A 19,139-nucleotide genomic window follows, 5' to 3' on the forward strand; every position below is an offset into this window, starting at 1 on the left:
TTATTACAAGGATTGCAAGAAATTTAAAGTGGCACTCAAAGCTCTTAATACTCGTAGTAATGCTGGTAATTTTTTTAGAACTGTTACAAGTACATTGTGGGTAATGAAAATAATTGTATCAATGTCACCAAGATTTTCAGTGTAAAGAGACACAATATAAAATCAAGGAAGTTAAAGGGTGCCTGGGTGGCCCAGTCGGTTGAGCATCTGCCTTCAGACGCTCAATAATCTTAGGGTCCTGGGATCGGGCTCCACATGGGGCTCCTTGCTGAGCGGGGAGTCTGCTTCCTTTTCTGCCCCCCTCCCATGCTCATTCTCTCTCAAATAAAATCTTTTTTAAAATTTTTAAATTAAAAAAAAAATCAAGGAAATAAAGGCCTGTGTTTCCCTTAACTATTGATATAAATTCACAATTTGCTTATATTTATTCTAAAATCTAAGTTCCTAGTTCTACTAAAAAGTCCCCAGGCACTGACCACCCCAGGAGCAGTAAGCACCTTAGGCACCCAGACTATGGGCTCTAGATGCCCAATAAAAGGAACCAGAGGTCTTTGAGAAGTGGCTGATTCAAAGCCTGAAGCAGAATATGGACAAAATGTGCCCAGGACATACTTGTAAAACAATCAAGCTTTTCAAAAACAATAGGGATCTTGTCTAAAGGGCACAGGAGTCAACCTGGAAGACTCCCACAGGCTTAGGATGGGTACCTGGGCCATCAAAAAGACTAATGGCAGCAGCCAACTGACCCCCATCAAATATGTAAGAATCTGAGTTCATGATAATGCTGAAAGAAAGCACAACGTGCTGGTCCCTAGAGCTGGCTGGGGACCAATGCTTACTTTCTAAGTGTACAAATAAAGGACAGGAATGAAGCATTTGTCTGGCCTTGCCTGGATGGATTATAATTCAGTGTGACCAGGTGGTGGGCAAGGGAAAAAAGGTCTTCATAGAAGACTTTCTGGCTAGAGACAGAAGAGTGACAGGCTGGGTTAGATGATGGATGTGTGACCTAGACTCAAGATCTCTGTGGCTGCTCAAGCCATCAGGTGCAGAGCCTATCAGAATTTCCTCCTGGATTAATCAGGCTGCCAATGCTAAACTCACAATCAGTTCTCACATCACTAAAACTGGAACTGGAGACCTGTCGCGCCTCCTGGAGTGGCTGAAGGGTGAAGTGGTCTTGCAAAGACTGCTTGAACCTGAATCCTATCAAGCCCCTCTCTCTGATCATCAATTTACAGAAAATGTGGAGATGGGGGATGAGTTAATGCTACAAGAAAGCATTAGGTAAAATCCAGGAGAGGGATTCTATAGGACAAATGACCTGGTTTCTTTAAGGGGGCGGGGGGATAAATGCAGAGGGAAGGAAAATGAAAAGCTACAGATTAAAAGAGAGACACATCAAACTATGGCAGTGGGTACTTAAGAATCCTAATGAGATCAGACCACTGGAAATGACATTTTTAAGATGATCAGGGAAACCTGAACAAGGATTGCCATTTCTTATGGTACTAAGGAGCTACTGCTGATTTCACAATAACAGAGTTGTGCTTATATAAAAGTTTGTCAAGTCTGTACATATTAGATACTTGCTGTATTTATAGGTGAAATGGTTTCTGTGAACTGCTTTGAAATTCTTTAACAAGAGAGAGGGGCACAGAGAAATGGGAATGCTAATAGGCTGCCTTCTGGAGTCCTGACAACTAACTGCTCATGGCCTGTTCACAGACACCCCTGGGAACTGTTCAGAAAATCCCTGTCAGAATGGAGGCACCTGCGTGCCAGGTATGGACACCCACAGCTGTGACTGCAACCCAGGGTTCAAAGGCAGACGCTGTGAGCTTGGTAAGTCGGGGACCACTCCCTCCTGTGGGGACCACAGGGGCCTATGCCTCAAGACACCTGTCACAACAGGCTGTGCTAGGCCTACTAGAGTGGGTTTGCCACAAGGACCTCAAACCTCAAGATGCCAGGACAGGGGCCCAGCCTCAGTGCCCCAGACTTCCGAATGCCCAGGTAGGGATATTCAGAGGCAGTGAGCCATTCGGCCTCTCACCGCCCCGAAGCTGCCCAGACAAGCAGGGGGTGTGGGGGCAGCCAGAAAGCAAGGGACATGGAGCGCCCCATAGCCAGAGGTGGGTGCAGGGGGCTCTTTGCTTTGGGGGCCAGACATGGTGGTAAGACGGAAAGAGCCACAGGCCTCCCTCTCTAAGAACGTGGGACTGAAGATGGGAGGTGGGTGGACAAAAGCCCCCATACCAGCTGCACCATCCTGCGGCCTGTCAGACTCCTCCCAGCCCTAAGGGACTCAAGCACCCCACAGTTGCAGGAAGGGCGCCCTCCTGGGGTGCAGGAAGAGCACTTGCTCAGCATGGTGCTCCTGTAAGCCCCTTTTCCTTTGTGCCGGCAGCCTGTAAAAAGGTGCCCCAGCCCTGCACTCGGCTCTTCTCAGAGACAAAGGCCGTGCCGGTCTGGGAAGGAGGCGCCTGTCACCACATGTAAGTTTCTTTCCTGATTTCACCACATTCGTGGGAAGTTCTTGACTTCCAGAGAAGTGCCTTCATGAAGTCCAGTTCACCCACCCTCACAAGAACTGAGGAGCTCTAGGGGTCATGGTGATATAAGGGCTTGTACCCATTCCCTCCAGCTGATGAATCAGGAAACTGAGGCCCTGAACCTATGCAGGGAACGCCAGTCTCCTGGCTGAGCCCTGGGGCCTTCCTTTCCCACACCCTCAAATGGCATCAGTCCCTCTCCAGTGGATGGCAGGGCCACGAGTACATCAATGTCAGCAAATGACATTCCTCTCCTCTCTCCCTCAGAGCCCCCTGGAAAGATCAACAACAGCACAGGAGAACTTGAGTCTTCACCCTGCCATTAAGTCATGACATTCATGCCTCATTTTCCCCATCTGTAAAATGGGCTGTACAGGGAAAGCTTGCCTAGTTCACCATGTAGGACCTTCCTTATTAACACTCTGTGACTCTGTGGTTCACACTTACAATATATTCAGTCAGCATATTCTTATCAGCCCCTACTATGTGCCAGGCACAGCTCTAGACACTCAGCACATGGCAGTGAGCAGAACTGGCCAAAGCCCTGCCCTTGCAACCTGTACACCCTGGACATGGGAGGCAGAACACAGGGAGCAGAAGGACATTACACAGTGTTCTAGAAAGTGGTCAGGGCTGGGGAAAAGGAAGAGATGAATAGGTGGGCGGAGAAGAGCCAGGGTTGGGGACAGGGAAGGCCAGCTGCAGCATTCAAAAGGGTGTCGGGAACTCTCATAAAAACATTGAACAGACATGGAGGGGATATCTGAAGGAAGAACCTTCCAGAAAGTCAAACTGTCAGCTGCCAAGGCCCAAGATCAGGAGCATGTCTGCTTATCTGAGGAGCAGCAAGGAGGCCAGTGGGGCTGGAGGAGACCAAGGGGGAGCAGTGGTTGGGTAGGGCAGGGAGAGCCCCGCAGGGCTTTGGAGGCCGTTAGAAGGATTCTAGCATATGTTCTTTTGAAATGGGAGCTACTAAGGATGCCGAGCAGAGGAGTGAGCTGTTCGATTTTGTCTGAAGGTCACTCTGAATGGGATGTAGGAAACCCAGGTAGAAGGCTTGATTTAAACTTGGACATGAAGCCAGACTTAGCACAGAAAAATACATCCTGATCTGCACTGGGCTCTGAGGATCCATGTGCACAGACCATCTGAATTTGGGTTCTGTGGAATGGCAGCCCTAATCCACAGCGCCCCCTATATTCCAACTGTGCCAGTGACCCCAGTGCTTGCTAAGTGACCCACTAGGACCACCAAGCCTGATGACAAGAGCCCAGGCCCTGTCAACAGCTTTTCATACTTTCACTTTAACGCATATGGGTCTGAACATCACTCTCTTGTATTTGGCACATAGTTGGGTCTTGCTTTATATCTGACATCTCTGATTTTTACTGGAGTGTCTGTACCATTACCTGTTACTATAATGATGATGTGATTGGGTTTAAATCCACCACATTGCTGGGTGCTTTCTATGTGTCCTATCTGACCATTTTTCCTTTATTTCTCTTTCCCTGCCTACATTGGGATTAATTCTTCCTTAGCCTTCTGATTTGCCAGCATTGTTGGTTCACTGGTTATACTTGTCTGGTTTAACTTTCTAGTGGCTGCTGTGGGATTTGCAGTATACTTTCAACCCCCCACAATATCCATTTGCTGTTGTTCTCTGACCTCAGTGTCCTGGAAGGGATCCTGCAGTAGCGGGCTCCACTTCCCCTCGTGCACCCAGCTCTCGAAGCCAGATGCGCTACTCACTCATAGTCTATGACCCACATTATATGGTATGTTTGCTCCCCAAAGACAGTTATCTTTGTAAACACTGCCGAGTAGAATGTCTTTTGTTAGTCCGTGTTTACCATTCCCAGCACCTGGCACTCTTTTACAGACCTGAGATGCCCCTGGGTACTACTGGCCTTTGCCTCCAGAACTCACTGTGACTTTTCGTATAGTGCAGGTCTGCCGGTGATGAACCCTCTCTGCTCTGGTCTGTCTGTAAAGGGTTCTGTTTCACCTTCATTTTTGAAGGATATATTTGCCGAGTATAGAATTCCTGGCTGAGAACTGTTTTTTCTTGGCACTCGGGAGTGCCTGTTTTCTGCCTTGGCATAGCTGTGCTCATTCTCACCTGCGAGCGTGTATGCCCCGGCCCGTGGCTGCTCTGATGTCTCTTTACTACCATTGCTGGGAAACTAACCATGATGCGCTCTGCCGTGGATGTGTACGTGATTTTGCTCACAAGACTTTGTTAAGCTTCTGTCTCTGGGGCCTTGGTTTTCATCAACTCTGGAAAATTTGGGCCATTAGTTCTTCAGGCATTTTTCCCATCCATTCATTTCTCTCCTCTCCTGCAACTCCAGTCATGCAGGTGTTAGACTGAGGCCACCCTTCTCTCTACTTAGTTGTGCCTTGATTCCACAGCGGGGCCTTCGCATCCTGTGGTCTGTTCTCTGCCCTGCCTTTATAACCTGCCACTAACTCCATTCCGCGAGACCTTCATCTCACTCTGGGTGTTAATCATCTCTAGAAATTCCATTTAGTCCTTTCTTGGATCCTCCATTTCTCTTCCCATTGTTTCTATTTTCCTTCAGATCACTGAACAGGTGGTACCAAATCTTTAACACATGTTTTAAGGGCCTTGTCTGCTGTTCCTGCCATTGCTCTCAACTCTGGGTGTCTATTTAATTACTATTTGCTGCCTATGGGTCACACTTTCTTAAGGCTTTGTATGAGCCTTTGAATATCTTGTCATTTTTTTGTTGGATGATGGACCTTTTAACATTTTGGTCCTGAATGCTAAGTTTTATGTTTATTTCCCAAAATGTTTCATTTTGTTCTCCAAGATGGTTAATTTTAGTCTGGTCCTTTGGAGGCCTTTTAGGGTGGTTTAACCTTAATTCTGGGTTAATTTTGCTCCACTTCTAAGCCATGGCCTTTCTGGAGTTTCTAGTTCATGAATGGCCTGCAGTAACTCAGCTGTTTAGCTTCTCCATAGTTCTCCTTGCCCAGCCTCATGGGGTTCTCCCCTATGTGTGCACAGTTTCATCTTCAAAGGGATCCCTGTACTGGCCTCAGGAGCTCTTCCTCTGCATAGCTCCCTCCTCCCCAGTGCCCCACACACTCTAGCTGCCTCTGCCTCCTCAGCTCACTGTGACCCTTGCTTGCCTTCCACCCCACCCTCTCGCCCCCTCAACCACCCTGCAATGTAATCCAAAAAGTGCTTCTGGACCAAACTCTAGGGAGATCACAGAGCTCATTTCATTTGTTTCCCTTCTCTCAAGAATCATAATCTCGCACTGCTTTCTAACATCTGAAAAGAACTGCTTTTAATATTTTGCCCAATTCTCTGGTTGTTCAAACTGGGGGGTTAATTCCAAATCCTGTTACTCCCTGAAGACCAAAAGCAGAAGTCTCACCAAAGGCCTTAAATCCCATGGGCTGTCCCAGACTGAGCATGAGTTGGAGCTTTGCCCATCAAACTCCCTGTATCTCTCTTTTCAACAGCTCTGACATTTGAGAGCTTTAACAAGAACAGAAATAATTCCCTGTTCATTAACATCTACAAATTTATGAGAGAAGTAGTATGAGTAATTCCCATTCCACACAAAACTGAGGTCTAAGTTCCAGAGACACAAAGGGGACTAATTAATAAATGGGAGGAGGGGCTAGAAGTCTGCACTGTACACATCAAACACCTACATCTCCAGGACTCTCCAACTTCTCCAAGAACTACCCATAGGACCCAGGAGTGACCTTGCGCTGTCTCAAGTCTTCACCGCTGAGTGAACTGTCTCAAGCGGGACATGTCCTCGAAATCTCTTATTTTGTCTCTTAATATCATATTTTGTCCACACTCCTCAAAATGTAAACTCAAAATGGATATATCTTATGTAAATCATACCTTAGTGAAGTTAATTTTTTTTTAATTACATGACTTTCATGTTGGACATTTTAACACATCCCTATGAGGTAAAGTTTTAGTAGGAAACAAATAGCCTTTCCGTCAAACACCTGCACAGTGACTGGTGGGTGCAAGTAGCCTAGTTGAAGCAGCTGGGCAACACTCTACTCTAGTTTCCAGCTTTACACAACTTTCTTGTGACACAGGTACAAAAGAGTCTACAAAGTGCATCAGGACATCTGCTTCAAAGAGAGCTGTGAAAGCACAAGCGTCAAGAAAACCCCAAACAGGTGCCATCTCGGGGCGGAGGCCCACAATGTGTCCAGCCTGTAGTGCACAGGGTAGCAGGGCAAGGGGGGCTTGGGACTGAACACTGTGGGGAGCCACAGTCCTGTGGGCCAAGCCAGGCTGTCTTGTCTGTGCAAATTTGTAGCCCTGCATAGCACATACCTGTACATCTGAACACATACAGATCAGTATAGCTGGGCATGGTGGGTGCTGGGGGAGTCATACGGTGGATCATGGGGGGTGGGTCACACGGTAGGTGCTGGGAGGGGATCACACAGTGGGTGCTGGGAGGGGATCACATGGTGGGTGCCAGGGGGAGGTCACATGGTGGGTGCCGGGAGGGGATCACACGGTGGGCGCTGGAAGGTAATCACACAGTGGATGCTGGGGGGAGGTCACACACTGGGTGCTAGGAGGGGATCACAAGGTGCACACTGAGAGGGGCTCACATGGTGGGTGCTCGGGGTCACTCTGGTGCTAGAATTGGGAAGCATGGAACATTACTGACAGATGCCAAGTATATAACTGTATATATAGTATATCTCTATTTTTTACTCACTCACAGGCAGGTTCTTTCCCCAGAGGGCTCAAGGGAGTCACAGGAATTATTACATAATGTGCCGCATGAATGTGTTGGGGGCCTTCCCAACAGCAGACTCCTCACCCCAGTCACTCTGCACAGACCCACTGGGAGCCACACCCCCTAGGGCTTGCATTCCTGAGTGCCTGGGGAAGCAATTCAACACCTGCTTGACCTAGCGCGGTACCTGTCTCTTCAACTTTCCTTCTTCTACACCCTGCTTTCATTCCCATGACTTACAGCCAGCCAAGGGGACACACATAGACTAAAATGCTAATCTCTGCATCAGTGTCTCACTGACGGTGCTCCCCAAAATGGAATATATATGAAGCAAAGACAGGACACCAGCAGGCAGCCTGGGTTCCAGGTATATCTCTTTTTCATAAGCCACCTTTCTCTATTTCAGGAAACACAGTAACAGTCCAACACTGAAGAAATCTTAGGGTACAGGTACGTTCCCCACCACGGCTGGCAGAGCTGCGGGAAAGCTAGAGCGGCTGTCCCAGCATGTGGCCTCCAGGAGGGCTGCTGTCTACTTGGGGAGCTCAGCTGTGCCCTCTTTATTACAAACTCCCAGACCAGGAGTTTCAGAATTCCCTGAGGGGGTTAAAATGGGAGAGAAAAAAAAATACCTAAGGCCTCCCAGTAGACATAAACCAGGCACAGATGCATTTCCAAGTGGAAATGAGGCCATCTAGGGGTAAGGACGAATCCCACTGACTCCAAGCAAACGGAGAAACCCTTTCCCATCAGCAGCAACAGCTGGAGGTGGGCGCAGGGGCTAAGTACTCATGGAGGTGGGACTGAGAAGGGCATCTAGAAGGGGTGGCAGCAGGGGAGGAGTGGGGAGAGGACCGTGGGATGGGCCCGGGATGCCCAGATATAGGAGTGCGGGGGTTCAAGGGAGGGCCTCCCAGACCCTGAGAATGGCAATCTATCAAAAGAAAAATTGGGGTGTGGGGCCTTGATCACATAACTTTGGAGAAATCCTGAAGACTCTCCCACTAGAGAATTCCCAACAGACACAGGAATCCTGAACACTGGAATCCTGAAATGAAAGAAACTTTCTAACTCTATTCCTGCTTAATCTGGCATTTCCCAAAGTCTTCTGGCAACTCAACACCCTCCAACCCCTACCCCCCCACACCCAATAAACTCTGTCAAAGTCTTCATTACAGTCAGGGAGATACTAGGTTGAATCATGGCGACCCACCCACCACCTGTACTCAGTCTCACATTGAGCGCAGTTTCTTTTTTTTTTTTTTTTTAAGATTTTATTTATTTATTTGACAGAGAGATCACAAGTAGGCAGAGAGGCAGGCAGAGAGGAGGAAGCAGGCTCCCCACTGAGCAGAGAGCCGCATGTGGGGCTCGATCCCAGGACCCTGAGACCATGACCTGAGCTGAAGGCAGAGGCTTAACCCACTGAGCCACCCAGGCGCCCCTCTCTGCGGATTTTTTAAGCAAGTGTTTTATAATTTAAAGGTGCCCACTTGAGCACAGTTTCTTGTCAGCATGATGTCACAGGGAACAAGGGGGGAACTGAGTTGGCCTAAGGCAGCTTCCGCCTTCCACTCCATAAATGAGCCTCAAAGTAGTCCATATTCCTGGTGCTGAGAGGGCAGTGAGGCACCCTGGGGAACAAGCAGCTTCAGGAACAGGCTACACTGTCTTATGGGGCTGAGGAGATGAGGAAGAAATGTTACTCAGAACCTTTACAAAGAAGCTGAAGCAAAAGAGCTTCACAGATATAGGCTGACCCACATGAAGAACATCTGCACCAGCCAAGCGGGGAAGGCTGAGGCTGGGATCTGCGGGGTGTGGCCTTGGCAAATAGCCCCTGGCAGATTTTTCCAAAAGTCTGTGTTCAGCTCCTGCATCCTCAAAAGACATTACTTCCCCTCCCACCTTATGCTCCCAAGACACACAAATCCAAAATATGCTCCACAGCTCATAAATAATCCACTACTAGGATTAAGAACCCACAAACATAATTTGGGTTTCAAATATTTCTATCACAGTAAGTCACCTGAAACAGCAATACCTTTATTTTTCCAACTTAGCAAATCCATTTCTATAAAAACAAATCAGAAAACCTCAACTACCAAATTATCAAATACTAGCTTTTAGAATACCCATTCTTGGAACAATGGAGCAAATGCAAATAAACTGGAATTCGTTTCAACCCAGAGCAATAAGGGGCAGCCCCGGTCTTCAGGGGAAGGATCCAAGGGCATGGCCAGCTGGAAGGGGAGCAGCCTGAAGCTTTCAGCATTAACAGCAGCAATGCTCCCCCAATGTCCCCGGCCCTGGGCCACATAGTCCATGCTCTCAGCACACCTCCCTCCTGTCCACAGCCACACTAGAGGCAGGAACCCAGGGCTGCTCAGATAAGCTGAAGCTGCGTTTTAAAGAGGAATGGGTGTCATTCTCCTCATGCCCCAGTCTCTTTTCTCTTCAAGGGATTCGGGACGTTCTTGTTACACTCCATCAACCTCATGAGCTCCTAAAGCCCAGGAAGGCGGGGTCTAAAATTGGACTGAAAGGACACCCTGAAAGACCAGGTCCTGGCTCGCATCTGTCCCCTCTGAGGCTTCTCTCTAGAAGATGGACGGCCAGGCCAGGCAGGGTCCAGCCCACCTCCCTTCAAGGCCACACCAGGGAGACCCTCTGGGCCAAATCACCTCCCAGTCCTGCAATGCATGGAACAGCCTGTGCTGTAGCCCTGGCTGCCATCTCCTACAGGGACAGTCTGCACCGTGGCCAGGGAGCAACTGCCATGTGCACCTGGGCCCTGGATGAGCAGGGCTGCCAGCCAGCAAGGCTCCTGCAGCATCCAGGAACCAGTTCTCAGATTCCAAAGTCAGAGGGCAATTTTCCGCCTGAGACCTAACAATCAAACTGAGACGAACTGCCTTCTGGCTTCCACAGTGGAGACAGTGGTGTCAGGAAGGGTTGGTGGTGAGGCCAGACAGAAAGGGAAGCCAAGTTCTAGGCGCCCCACCCAACTCTCCTCCAGCAAATTCTTTGTGCTGATATGTGGTGGACTACAGCCCCATCACATGGACCAGTAGATTACAAAAGACAAAGTGTTCTTTCATACTAAGACGGAGTTTAGACACTTTTTAGTCTTCAACTTTTTCTCAGTGACTATTTTAGGTTTTGTGGACCAACCCGTCTCTGTGGCAACTACTCAGCTCGGCACTGGTGACACAACCACAGTCACAGACAAGTGACCCTAAGGGTGTGGCTGTTCCAGTGAAACCACATTTACTAAACGAGGGGGCAAATTTCCTGGCCACACTTGGCCAAGCCCTGGTCTATCGAGTCACCCAGTCCTCAGACTTATGCAGAGAAAGCTACCCACCCCCACACCGATGACAAGTCACGGCACGGCACCAAGAGCCCCGAGCCTCACAGAAGCACAACACGACACCCCAACCCATGCAGAGCCTGAACACCATGGAGATGGACGATCGGGGCAGGCCAGACCCGTCCCAGCTCAAGACTGCTTCAGTCCTTGACTCGAGTGGCACTAGTCCAGGCTGTCGGCTAGCGTGGTCTTTCACACATTTCCCTCTTCAGCAGAATGTGGCCCTGGCTTGCCGCAGGGGCTTCCCCACACGCTTCTGACCACTCTGGCTTCTCCCTGCAGAGGAGGCACAAGCCATGCAAGCCAACCCCACCTCGAGTCCGCAGAGCATCGTAGCAGCTGACTCAAGCCCCCACGCATCTGCCACGGACTCTGTCCCAAGTGAGCCCTACAGCCACAGACGGCGCGCCTTCTCATCTTTTATAAAAACGTTGTTGGAAGAGTTAAGAGTATATTTTAGGCTTTTTATTAAAATTTTGTGTGCACATGTCTGTGTTTTACACAATTTGTTTTCAGAGAGGAGGAACCATCATTTCAAGAAGTCTCTACTGTACCTATAGCGCCCCCGGCGTCCCAGGCCCACCCGGAGAAGACGGCCGTGCTCAGTCCGGGGCACCGGTACTGGGCGAGTCGAGAGAACACCATGGCCATGCATGTGTACTGCTGACTTTTGCTGTGTCGCCAGGACCAGTCACTGTGTGTCTATGTAAGCTACAGCATCGCTAGCAAGTGGCAAGATCAAGTGTTATCACTGGAAAAATAGATGAAACTCTACTATGATGTTAATGACCTCAACCCCTCAGCCATGAGAACACTAATGTGTTCCAGTTTTTAACTTAGAAACATTTGTTTCTACAAGAAACAGTCTACTGAATCCTGAGCTTGGTGCTGTGCTGTCTTATGATTAACTCCTCTCGATGTTTTACAAATTAGATATCTAGTAAAAAGACTTCGTGATGCAAAGGAATTACAATTCATCCTGGAAACATTCTAAATGAGACACTGCTTTTTTCACAAAATCCCTTCAAAAACTCCAGCGTCTTCCTCAAACATACAAACTCTACCCAAGGAAATTAATATTAATGCAATCAAAATTCTCAGGTGCATAAAAATTCATTTCCTTATCAAAATGAAAGGAGCAATCATGAGTTGCTAAGTTAGCCACGCTAATCATGCAAATTTATAATTCTTAGTCCCCCAACTGGACATAAGAACCCATCTGAGGTTCCACGGAAAGTGTCGGTCGGTTGGGAACGCCACAAGATGGAAGAGTAAGTGAAAACAGTGGCAGATTGAAATGTCTTCATCTTTAATAATTTTGCCCATGGCCAAGAAAACCAGTAAAGAAAAAGCCTTCCTTCCCATTGCATGTGGGCTGTCACAGAGGCGGGTGAGGAGACCTGTGCCAATGCCACAGCTCTCCCACCGGCAAGCCCAACAGGCACCTCCCTCAGCCGGGGCTCTTCCCGTGGCTGCCTCCTGCCACATCTCACTCCCACACACCGGGATTCACTGAGCTACTTTTCTTTTGCAGAAAATGTCTTTCTTTTTGCCATCATGCTAGAACATAAGCCCAGAAAAAAATAAAAGCATCCACACCTGAGTGCTGAATCCCCACAGTAAACACAGCTCACAGCTCCCAGCAGCATTCTGGTAAACACGGGAAAGGAACTTAAAAACTCAGTTATTTACTTTCTTTTAAACAAAACAAAAACGGTGTCAGCCTGCTTCCAATCGGACATTCCCACAAACCCATATAACTGTATTCTGCTGCACCAGGCCATCAGGCAGCTCCTAGGCCTCAGCACTGCTGATGTTTCAGGCTGCACGGCCCTGTCTGCGGCTGCCCTGTGCACCGCAGGACCCCAATGGCACCCTCCCTCAGTCCTAACAACCAAAAACGTCCTCAGATGTTGCTGGATGCTCCCTGGGGTCAAGGTCACTCCAGGTGGAAACTGCTGCCTGACAAGACTCTTACTCAGTCTCTGCAGGGAAAATAAGGCCAGGCGGTTTTACCTAGTTGTTAAAATGCTGTCAAGTCCTGGATTCTGGTCACATAACCAAAAATGCTTTCTGTATCAACAACCATGTACCAGCCCCCCTCAAGGAAGGGATGCCCAGGACATTCTGGGGTGCACCAGTCCTCCCTCATAGAGCCCATGCCATGAGGGCTGGGCCTCTACCTCAGAGACAACTAACATCAAAATCTACCCCCAACCCAACTCTTTAAATCACCCCTCAGCACCCCCGGTTTCCCAAGGGGACTCCCACCACCAGTGTCCTGGGAGCTCCCTGAAGGACACCAGGCCCCACCCCGCTCAAAGACCCTGTGCAAGTGCTCTTCTCCTCCAGTCTCAGAAGCTGCCTCTGTGAGATGGGCAATGGGGAGGTGACTGGATGACACCGCCCCCCCAACCCCCTCCCATTCTGGCACACTCCAGGGCAGCACTCACTAGCAACCAAAAACTGTGGGCCTGCAGACAGCCCACAAGCCAGGAGCAAAGCCAACTTCCCTGAAAGGTCAGAGCCAGGGCCCATTCTTCCCAGAGAGAGAGAAAAGTACCCGAACACTCAGCTGGCATTAAGCAGCTGTGCAAAATGAAACCATCACTAACCACCTTCCTTGACAATGCTGTACACTGAACACAATTATGAAGCAGTATTTGTGGATTAAAAACACAAGTGTTTTTGGGGAAAACCTGCTACTTGTTTGCATAAAATAAAGTGCTGTGATGTATTAAAACCTCAGTGCCTACTCATAATTTTATCTTTATCACTATAAGGAAATGTAAAATGACACTTGAACCAGAGGCAAGAACCCCATTCCCCACACTGTCATGAAGTTATCACATATCAACAGAGGAAAAAAACAAAACCAAATGTTGAGGTAATTGAGTCCCCTGATTTTAACAGCTCAGAGTCTGTCTTCCACACAGGAAGGAAGAGGGCCCCCCCACAGAAACCTAACAACAGATCAAACCAAGGCAGCTCCTATTTAGTCTGACCCACTTCTCACGTGATTTATGTTTCATCAGAAGACCAGTTTTAGAAGGAAAAATAACATGACAACGTCCAAGTGAAACTCTTGAAAACTTTGAGAAAATCATAATACTCTTTGGTATCGCTGGGCTCTTCATTCCCAAACTCCATCCTCCCGTTACTCTTCGACCTCCTCCTCGTCCTCCTCCTCGTCCTCATCCTCATCCTCGTTCTCATCCTCATCCAGACTTAAGCTTTTGCTGTAAGGCATGTGGCTCTCAGACCCCTCTTCCTCCTCCCGAGCAAAGAGCTTCTTAAAAACTTCAAACTCTTCAGCGGAAGAACAGGCTGTCCTGGCCAGAAACTCAGCTTCTGAGACTCTGAGAATGTCCTTAAGGAGAGGATTGGGAATCTGTGTCTGACCCTTCTTATCAGGGGTTTGGTACCGTCCTAGGCGCTCGAGGAACACATGTCTCTGCTTGATCTTGGTCATGGAGTATTGCAGGAAGTCAGTCCGCACCATGTCTGAGTGTTTAACCCCCATCCTAAAATAGGCATACTGGGAAGACAGACACAATTAGAGGAGTCCCGGGCACAGTAACCTACAACCTGTCCTGCCACTGTCTGTAATCAATGCAAGCTATCCAAAGTACTCACAAAAAAGCTGCCCAACCAGCAATGCCAGGACTCTCTATGATGCCCTGCGTTTGTGTGATGGCTAACAGTTTTCAAAGCATTTTCAAATTCATATTGAGAAAAACCTAGCAGAAAATAAAGGGGCAAGAGGGATAAATTCAGTTGTTTCTCAGAAAAAAAAATACCAGTATTGAAAGAACAGGCAAAAAATTCAGCAAACATCTAGCAATTTGACCTAAGTTGTCATAACTGTTACCCCAAAATTAGGACAATTGTCACAATTATGCTTCCAAAATCAATATGCAGAATATGTTCTAAAGAAAGGAAGATTTTTAGCTCTTTTTAAATTAGCTACTTCAAAGAGAGGCCCCATTTGGACCCCAGGAATGGGACTGGGTCATTCATTATTAACAGCAGAAAAGTTGCAGGGTAGGTTTTCTGTAAAGAAGTGAAAGACCAGAGCCAGGTTCTCTCTGGCTGGTATGTGCAAAGAGGATCAAAGCTTTTCAGCTCACCCACTCGCCCTCAGGGTGCCTGTGGCTTCTCTTCCATGGAAATGACCCTCACTACAACGAATGTGTTGTTACTTCCCAAATCCCCTACCGGTCATCCTCACCTGGAATTTGTATTCCAGTTCACCGGGGTCCTCCCGAAGAACATAGGGGCATCTGTGTAAAATCTTGGTCACCTGTTGTACCGTGAAAAGACATTTCTCCTTGAGAACACCAACAATGCTGTCAATGTCCCTCTGATGCATGGTGAAGATTTCAGGGCAACAGAGAAGCACCGTCTTTAGTTTCCCTGCAGAACATAAAAAAGGATAAGTATATAATTTTAGGATATTCCAGAAGAACAAGGGGCTTGTCACATCTAAGCCAGCATTTGAAAAGGGAAGGAGGATGCACTCCTCCCCGTGAGTGGCGGTTTCCAATGCCTGCCCAGGAGCACATGGTAGTGGGAGGGGCCAGAAGAACACATCTCCTCACTGACACCCTCCCTGGTATAAAAAGGAGGCCTCTTACTGGCCTCCCAGCTGAATGGCATAAACCTCTTATTCTTGGCTTCCTCCCCTTACCCTCGTCATCTAAAGAATTTCCCAGGGGATCTAATGGAAGGGGCAGACAGTAGGAGATAGTAGATTCCCCCACATGGGGGCTGCAGGTTGACACTTCGTTCCACAATGAAACAGTCACTGAAGCGACAACCAATGTTCCTAAGATCTGGGAGCCCAAACTCAATGAAAAGGTGTTCCACGATTGTTAGGGTCCGTAATCAAAGGAGCGAGACTGATACAAAGTGAAGGTCAAGCAAAGCTTTATTTCACGCCAAGCATCGAGAATCAAACCGACCAGTCAGTTTGATTCTTTGCTTGACCTTCGCTTTGTATCAGACTTGCTCCTTTGATTACGGACCCTAACAGGATAATAATTATTAATACAATAATGACGAGAATACTCATGAGGCACAGCCAAAAACAATGATGCCCTAATTAGTGGGGTGACCATATCTTTTATCCACATTAGGGCAATACTGAGCAAAAGAGGTCCTCTTAACACATTAGGGTAACTGAGACTACTGAAGGGAAATTGGGGCCTATGGTCTTCCCATGGATAGCTGGGCAAAATTCAGCACCTGGAAACTTAAAATCACTTATTTAAACTGGTATTAACAATCTTTCTAACAGACGAGCTACTCATTGTCTTGCTAAAATGTCTCTAGAATGACTTTCATGAGTTTGGATTTTCCCTCTGTAGCAGAAGGCTTTGCTAAACTTCGTAACATATAATCACAGCATATAACTATTAAATTTAGCCTTTTAGATTATACTGCAATAAGCAATCTGTCAAGAGAACCGCATAAGGCTATGTTCTTATCTTCTGAAAGCCTCTGAAATAGACCGCCAAACAACAGTATCTCCCCCCCCCCCAACAATATCTTATCAGTAGGGATCAAAAAATGAAACAATACAGTGGCCCTCCTGGGGTCAACGTGCATAAGGATCCCTGGGACCCTCATGGACTCCTAGCCCCCTTCTCCTCAAGGCCTACCCGGGGATCCAACGAAATCCTAGAATCCTTGAGATGTGAATCTTATTGGGGGACTAGTCACTTCTCTTGTTTCCTAGGAGTCTGGGACAATCTCAGGTTCCACTGGAAGCCAAATCTTTACAAGGGACCTTATAGAAAGCCTTTGGCTTTACGTTGTACAGACAACACTTCAAGCTAAGGTAAATATCAATGACTGCATAGGTACGTGAATGTTACTGCCACACACTGACCTCTACCTGCTGAGCACGAGCACATACCACAGGCTCACCACCCATTCAATGTTCCAGAAGCTAGAGCCCCCACACTGAGCAAACCAGACAAGTGCCCCCATTCCCTCTGGCAGTGCCATCTGCAGAGGTCACTGCTTCTCACCTCCAAGCCAAACCACACATTACTCTCAAGAACTTCCCCCAGAACCCTCCCCTAGCCCACCCCATCTGGGCTACTTGCCCCCCAACCCCAACTCCTCAGCACTGGACATAAAATCAGGGCCTTCTTGTACCTTCTCCAAGACCAAGCTTTCGCAGATAGCCAGAGCGCTTCTTCATGTGCACTATAGGCAGTTTCAACAACTGAGGACTTTGCTTCAAGGCCATGTACACAGGCTCTGGGTTTAAACCCAAGAGTATTAATTCTGAAATGATGTCCAGCAACTGTTGAGTGTGTGTACTTGGCCACAGATGGAGCAATCCGTTAATGTGGACGTCACTGAAACCCATGTCCAGGAGGGAACTGATGACCTTCTCTCGCTCCACAAACCCTGGAGCCACGGGAGTCCTCTGCTTCTCAAGGGAGTACCGAGTGAGACGCATCCTGCACGCTGGTTCCTGCACGTAAGTTCCGGATTCCACATGGGATAACTTCTTGAGGCCCCCTCCATTGGAGGCTGTGGTCAGTTTACACAATAAAGATGGACGCGTCCTTTTCTGTTCTCCTCGATGGGTCTGCCTAGCAACATGGGCCCAGGTGAGGGGGACCAGGCGGTGCCAGTCGAAGACCTATGAGACACAGCACCAAACGGGGATCAGCTCCTCACCACTCCAATGTAGAGACGACCACGGGATTCTGGAGCCACGTTATTTAGTCCCTTGGTCCCACAGAACAATAGCAAACTTTACAACAACCTGCAAACTCCAATCTGAGCATGAAAAGCCTGCAGAGAAGGCAGCGTTCGTACAGAAAGCAGAGCATCATGACAGCCAAGAAAGTCTCTACCAGCTCCTGCTGCCCTAACAGAGGGGACATAGCAGGGAGGAGCAGAGGAGAACTATCCCAAGGCCAGCAGTAAAGGGCGTTTGGGTATGTGCGGGTCCTTTTCCTCTTCCCTCTAAGGGGCAGCGCCTGGTGCGGCAGATTGAACTAAAAATAGAGGAGCAGGAAGACAGAAACCAAAGTGTATTGGTATGCATGTGACCGCTCACAAAAGGGGTCGCACCCTAAACCTAAGTCCCGGCTCAACAGGGAGCAGAGAGGCTTCTGCGGGAGGAACGTAGGAGATGATGTTGCTTCACACAGATGCAAGCGCTCTGTCTGTTCGTGGCGGTAAAACCACGCAGGAGAGACCACCCTGGAGCCGCACTCCCGGAAGCCTGCTTTTCTGCAGAGATTGCGAATCTCCGAGAAGCCCTCAAGCCCTCGTTCTCTGTCGCTGTGTCCCACGTACGACAGCGGGCAATCACTCCCAGGCCAACAGCGAGGGTGCGAGCTGGTTCCCACCCTGAAGCCCGGGACCTCTCGCGCGTCCGCACACTCCCGAGCCTAACTTCCTCGCCGCAGGACCCGGCGCCACAGACCCCGCGCCACAGGACCCAACTCCACACACCCCGCGTCACAGAATCCCGCACCACAGGACCCCACCCCACAGGACCGCGCTCCACAGACCCCGCGCCACAGGACGCTGCCCCACAGACCCCGCGTCACAGGACCCAGCTCCACACACCCCGCGTCACAGGATCCCGCTCCACAGGACCGGTCGGACGCCCACGCCAATCGCCTGAGCGCTCCACGCTCTCGCGCTCCCGTCCTATCGGCGCGCCCGCCGCTCCCTCCACCCAGCCGCCGGGAAGGCTCCGCTTGCGAGAAGAAACACCCGGCGGCGGCTCCTCCGCAACCGCCCGGAGCCCCAGCACCGAGCGCCACCTCACCTGCCGGCCGAGCGCGGCCATGGCTTGCAAGCCGCAACTCGCCGGTCCGCACTTCCGCTCTTCCCCAGGCAAGCGCTTCCGCCCTCGGCGGTCCGCATTCTGCCCTCCCCCTGGCAAGGGCGTGCGCGCGGAAGGCGCGTTCCGCAGAGGCCCCGACCCCGCGTCGCGGCCCCGCCCCGCCCTCCAGGGCTCTCCGCCTGCGCGGCAAATGTACAGCGCCCTCCCTCGCATCCGCTCCGCACCACTGCCTGCGACCTGGCTCGTGGGGGCGCGGGGGCGCGGGGGCGCGGGGGCGCGGGGGCGCGGGGGCGCGGGGGCGCGGGGGCGCGGGGGCGCGGGGGCGCGGGGGCGCGGGGGCGCGGGCCTCCCTCCCCACTCGCTGGCTGCCTCCCCCTGGCGGGCGCTCCCGGCACTGCGCCGACCCCGCCCCGAGACTCGGAGTCGGAAACTGGAGAGTCCCCGCCCCGAGGCCGCCAGAGAAGCTGGTTTGTTCGCTTTCTTCTTCAAATGTCCAGCTGTCGACACCTCGGAAGAAACTCGTGCTTTACACTCGAAACTTTAAGGATCCCCTCGTGAGCCATCCGACCCCGGGATGGAGCCCGTCCGTGAGGCTAAACCGGAAACCGGCGCCGGGAGTGAGGCGC

At 49.8% G+C, this 19,139-nt stretch overlaps 2 protein-coding genes across 4 annotated transcripts in view; one reads left to right on the forward strand and one right to left on the reverse strand.

Annotated features, from left to right (window-relative positions):
- The window catches only part of SNED1 (sushi, nidogen and EGF like domains 1), an 89,894-nt gene extending 76,463 nt beyond the window's left edge, over window positions 1-13,431 (forward strand). The window contains exons 27-31 of one of the 3 annotated variants that reach the window (XM_032857695.1): window positions 1,729-1,845; window positions 2,411-2,498; window positions 6,654-6,737; window positions 7,722-7,765; window positions 9,778-12,546. In XM_032857695.1, the coding sequence (XP_032713586.1) occupies window positions 1,729-1,845; window positions 2,411-2,498; window positions 6,654-6,737; window positions 7,722-7,758 (326 nt within the window). In that variant the 3' untranslated portion in view covers window positions 7,759-7,765; window positions 9,778-12,546. Of the gene's footprint in view, window positions 1-1,728; window positions 1,846-2,410; window positions 2,499-6,653; window positions 6,738-7,721; window positions 7,766-9,777 lie in introns of all 3 variants that reach the window. The other 2 variants (XM_032857696.1, XM_032857698.1) reach the window with 2 other exon arrangements.
- A 139-nt stretch (window positions 13,432-13,570) lies between these two features.
- Window positions 13,571-18,541, reverse strand: MTERF4 (mitochondrial transcription termination factor 4). Its single transcript, XM_032857699.1, has 4 exons — window positions 18,496-18,541; window positions 16,854-17,349; window positions 14,920-15,104; window positions 13,571-14,226 (listed from the first exon to the last, which is right to left on the reverse strand). The coding sequence occupies exons 1-4, from the start codon at window positions 18,514-18,516 to the stop codon at window positions 13,846-13,848; spliced, it is 1,083 nt and encodes a 360-aa protein (XP_032713590.1). The 5' UTR covers window positions 18,517-18,541; the 3' UTR covers window positions 13,571-13,845.
- Between the last annotated feature and the right edge of the window lie 598 nt (window positions 18,542-19,139).

This window comes from Lontra canadensis, unplaced genomic scaffold (genome assembly GCF_010015895.1).
Source record: "Lontra canadensis isolate GAN:19392208 unplaced genomic scaffold, GSC_riverotter_1.0 scaffold13, whole genome shotgun sequence".
NCBI lineage: Eukaryota > Metazoa > Chordata > Mammalia > Carnivora > Mustelidae > Lontra > Lontra canadensis.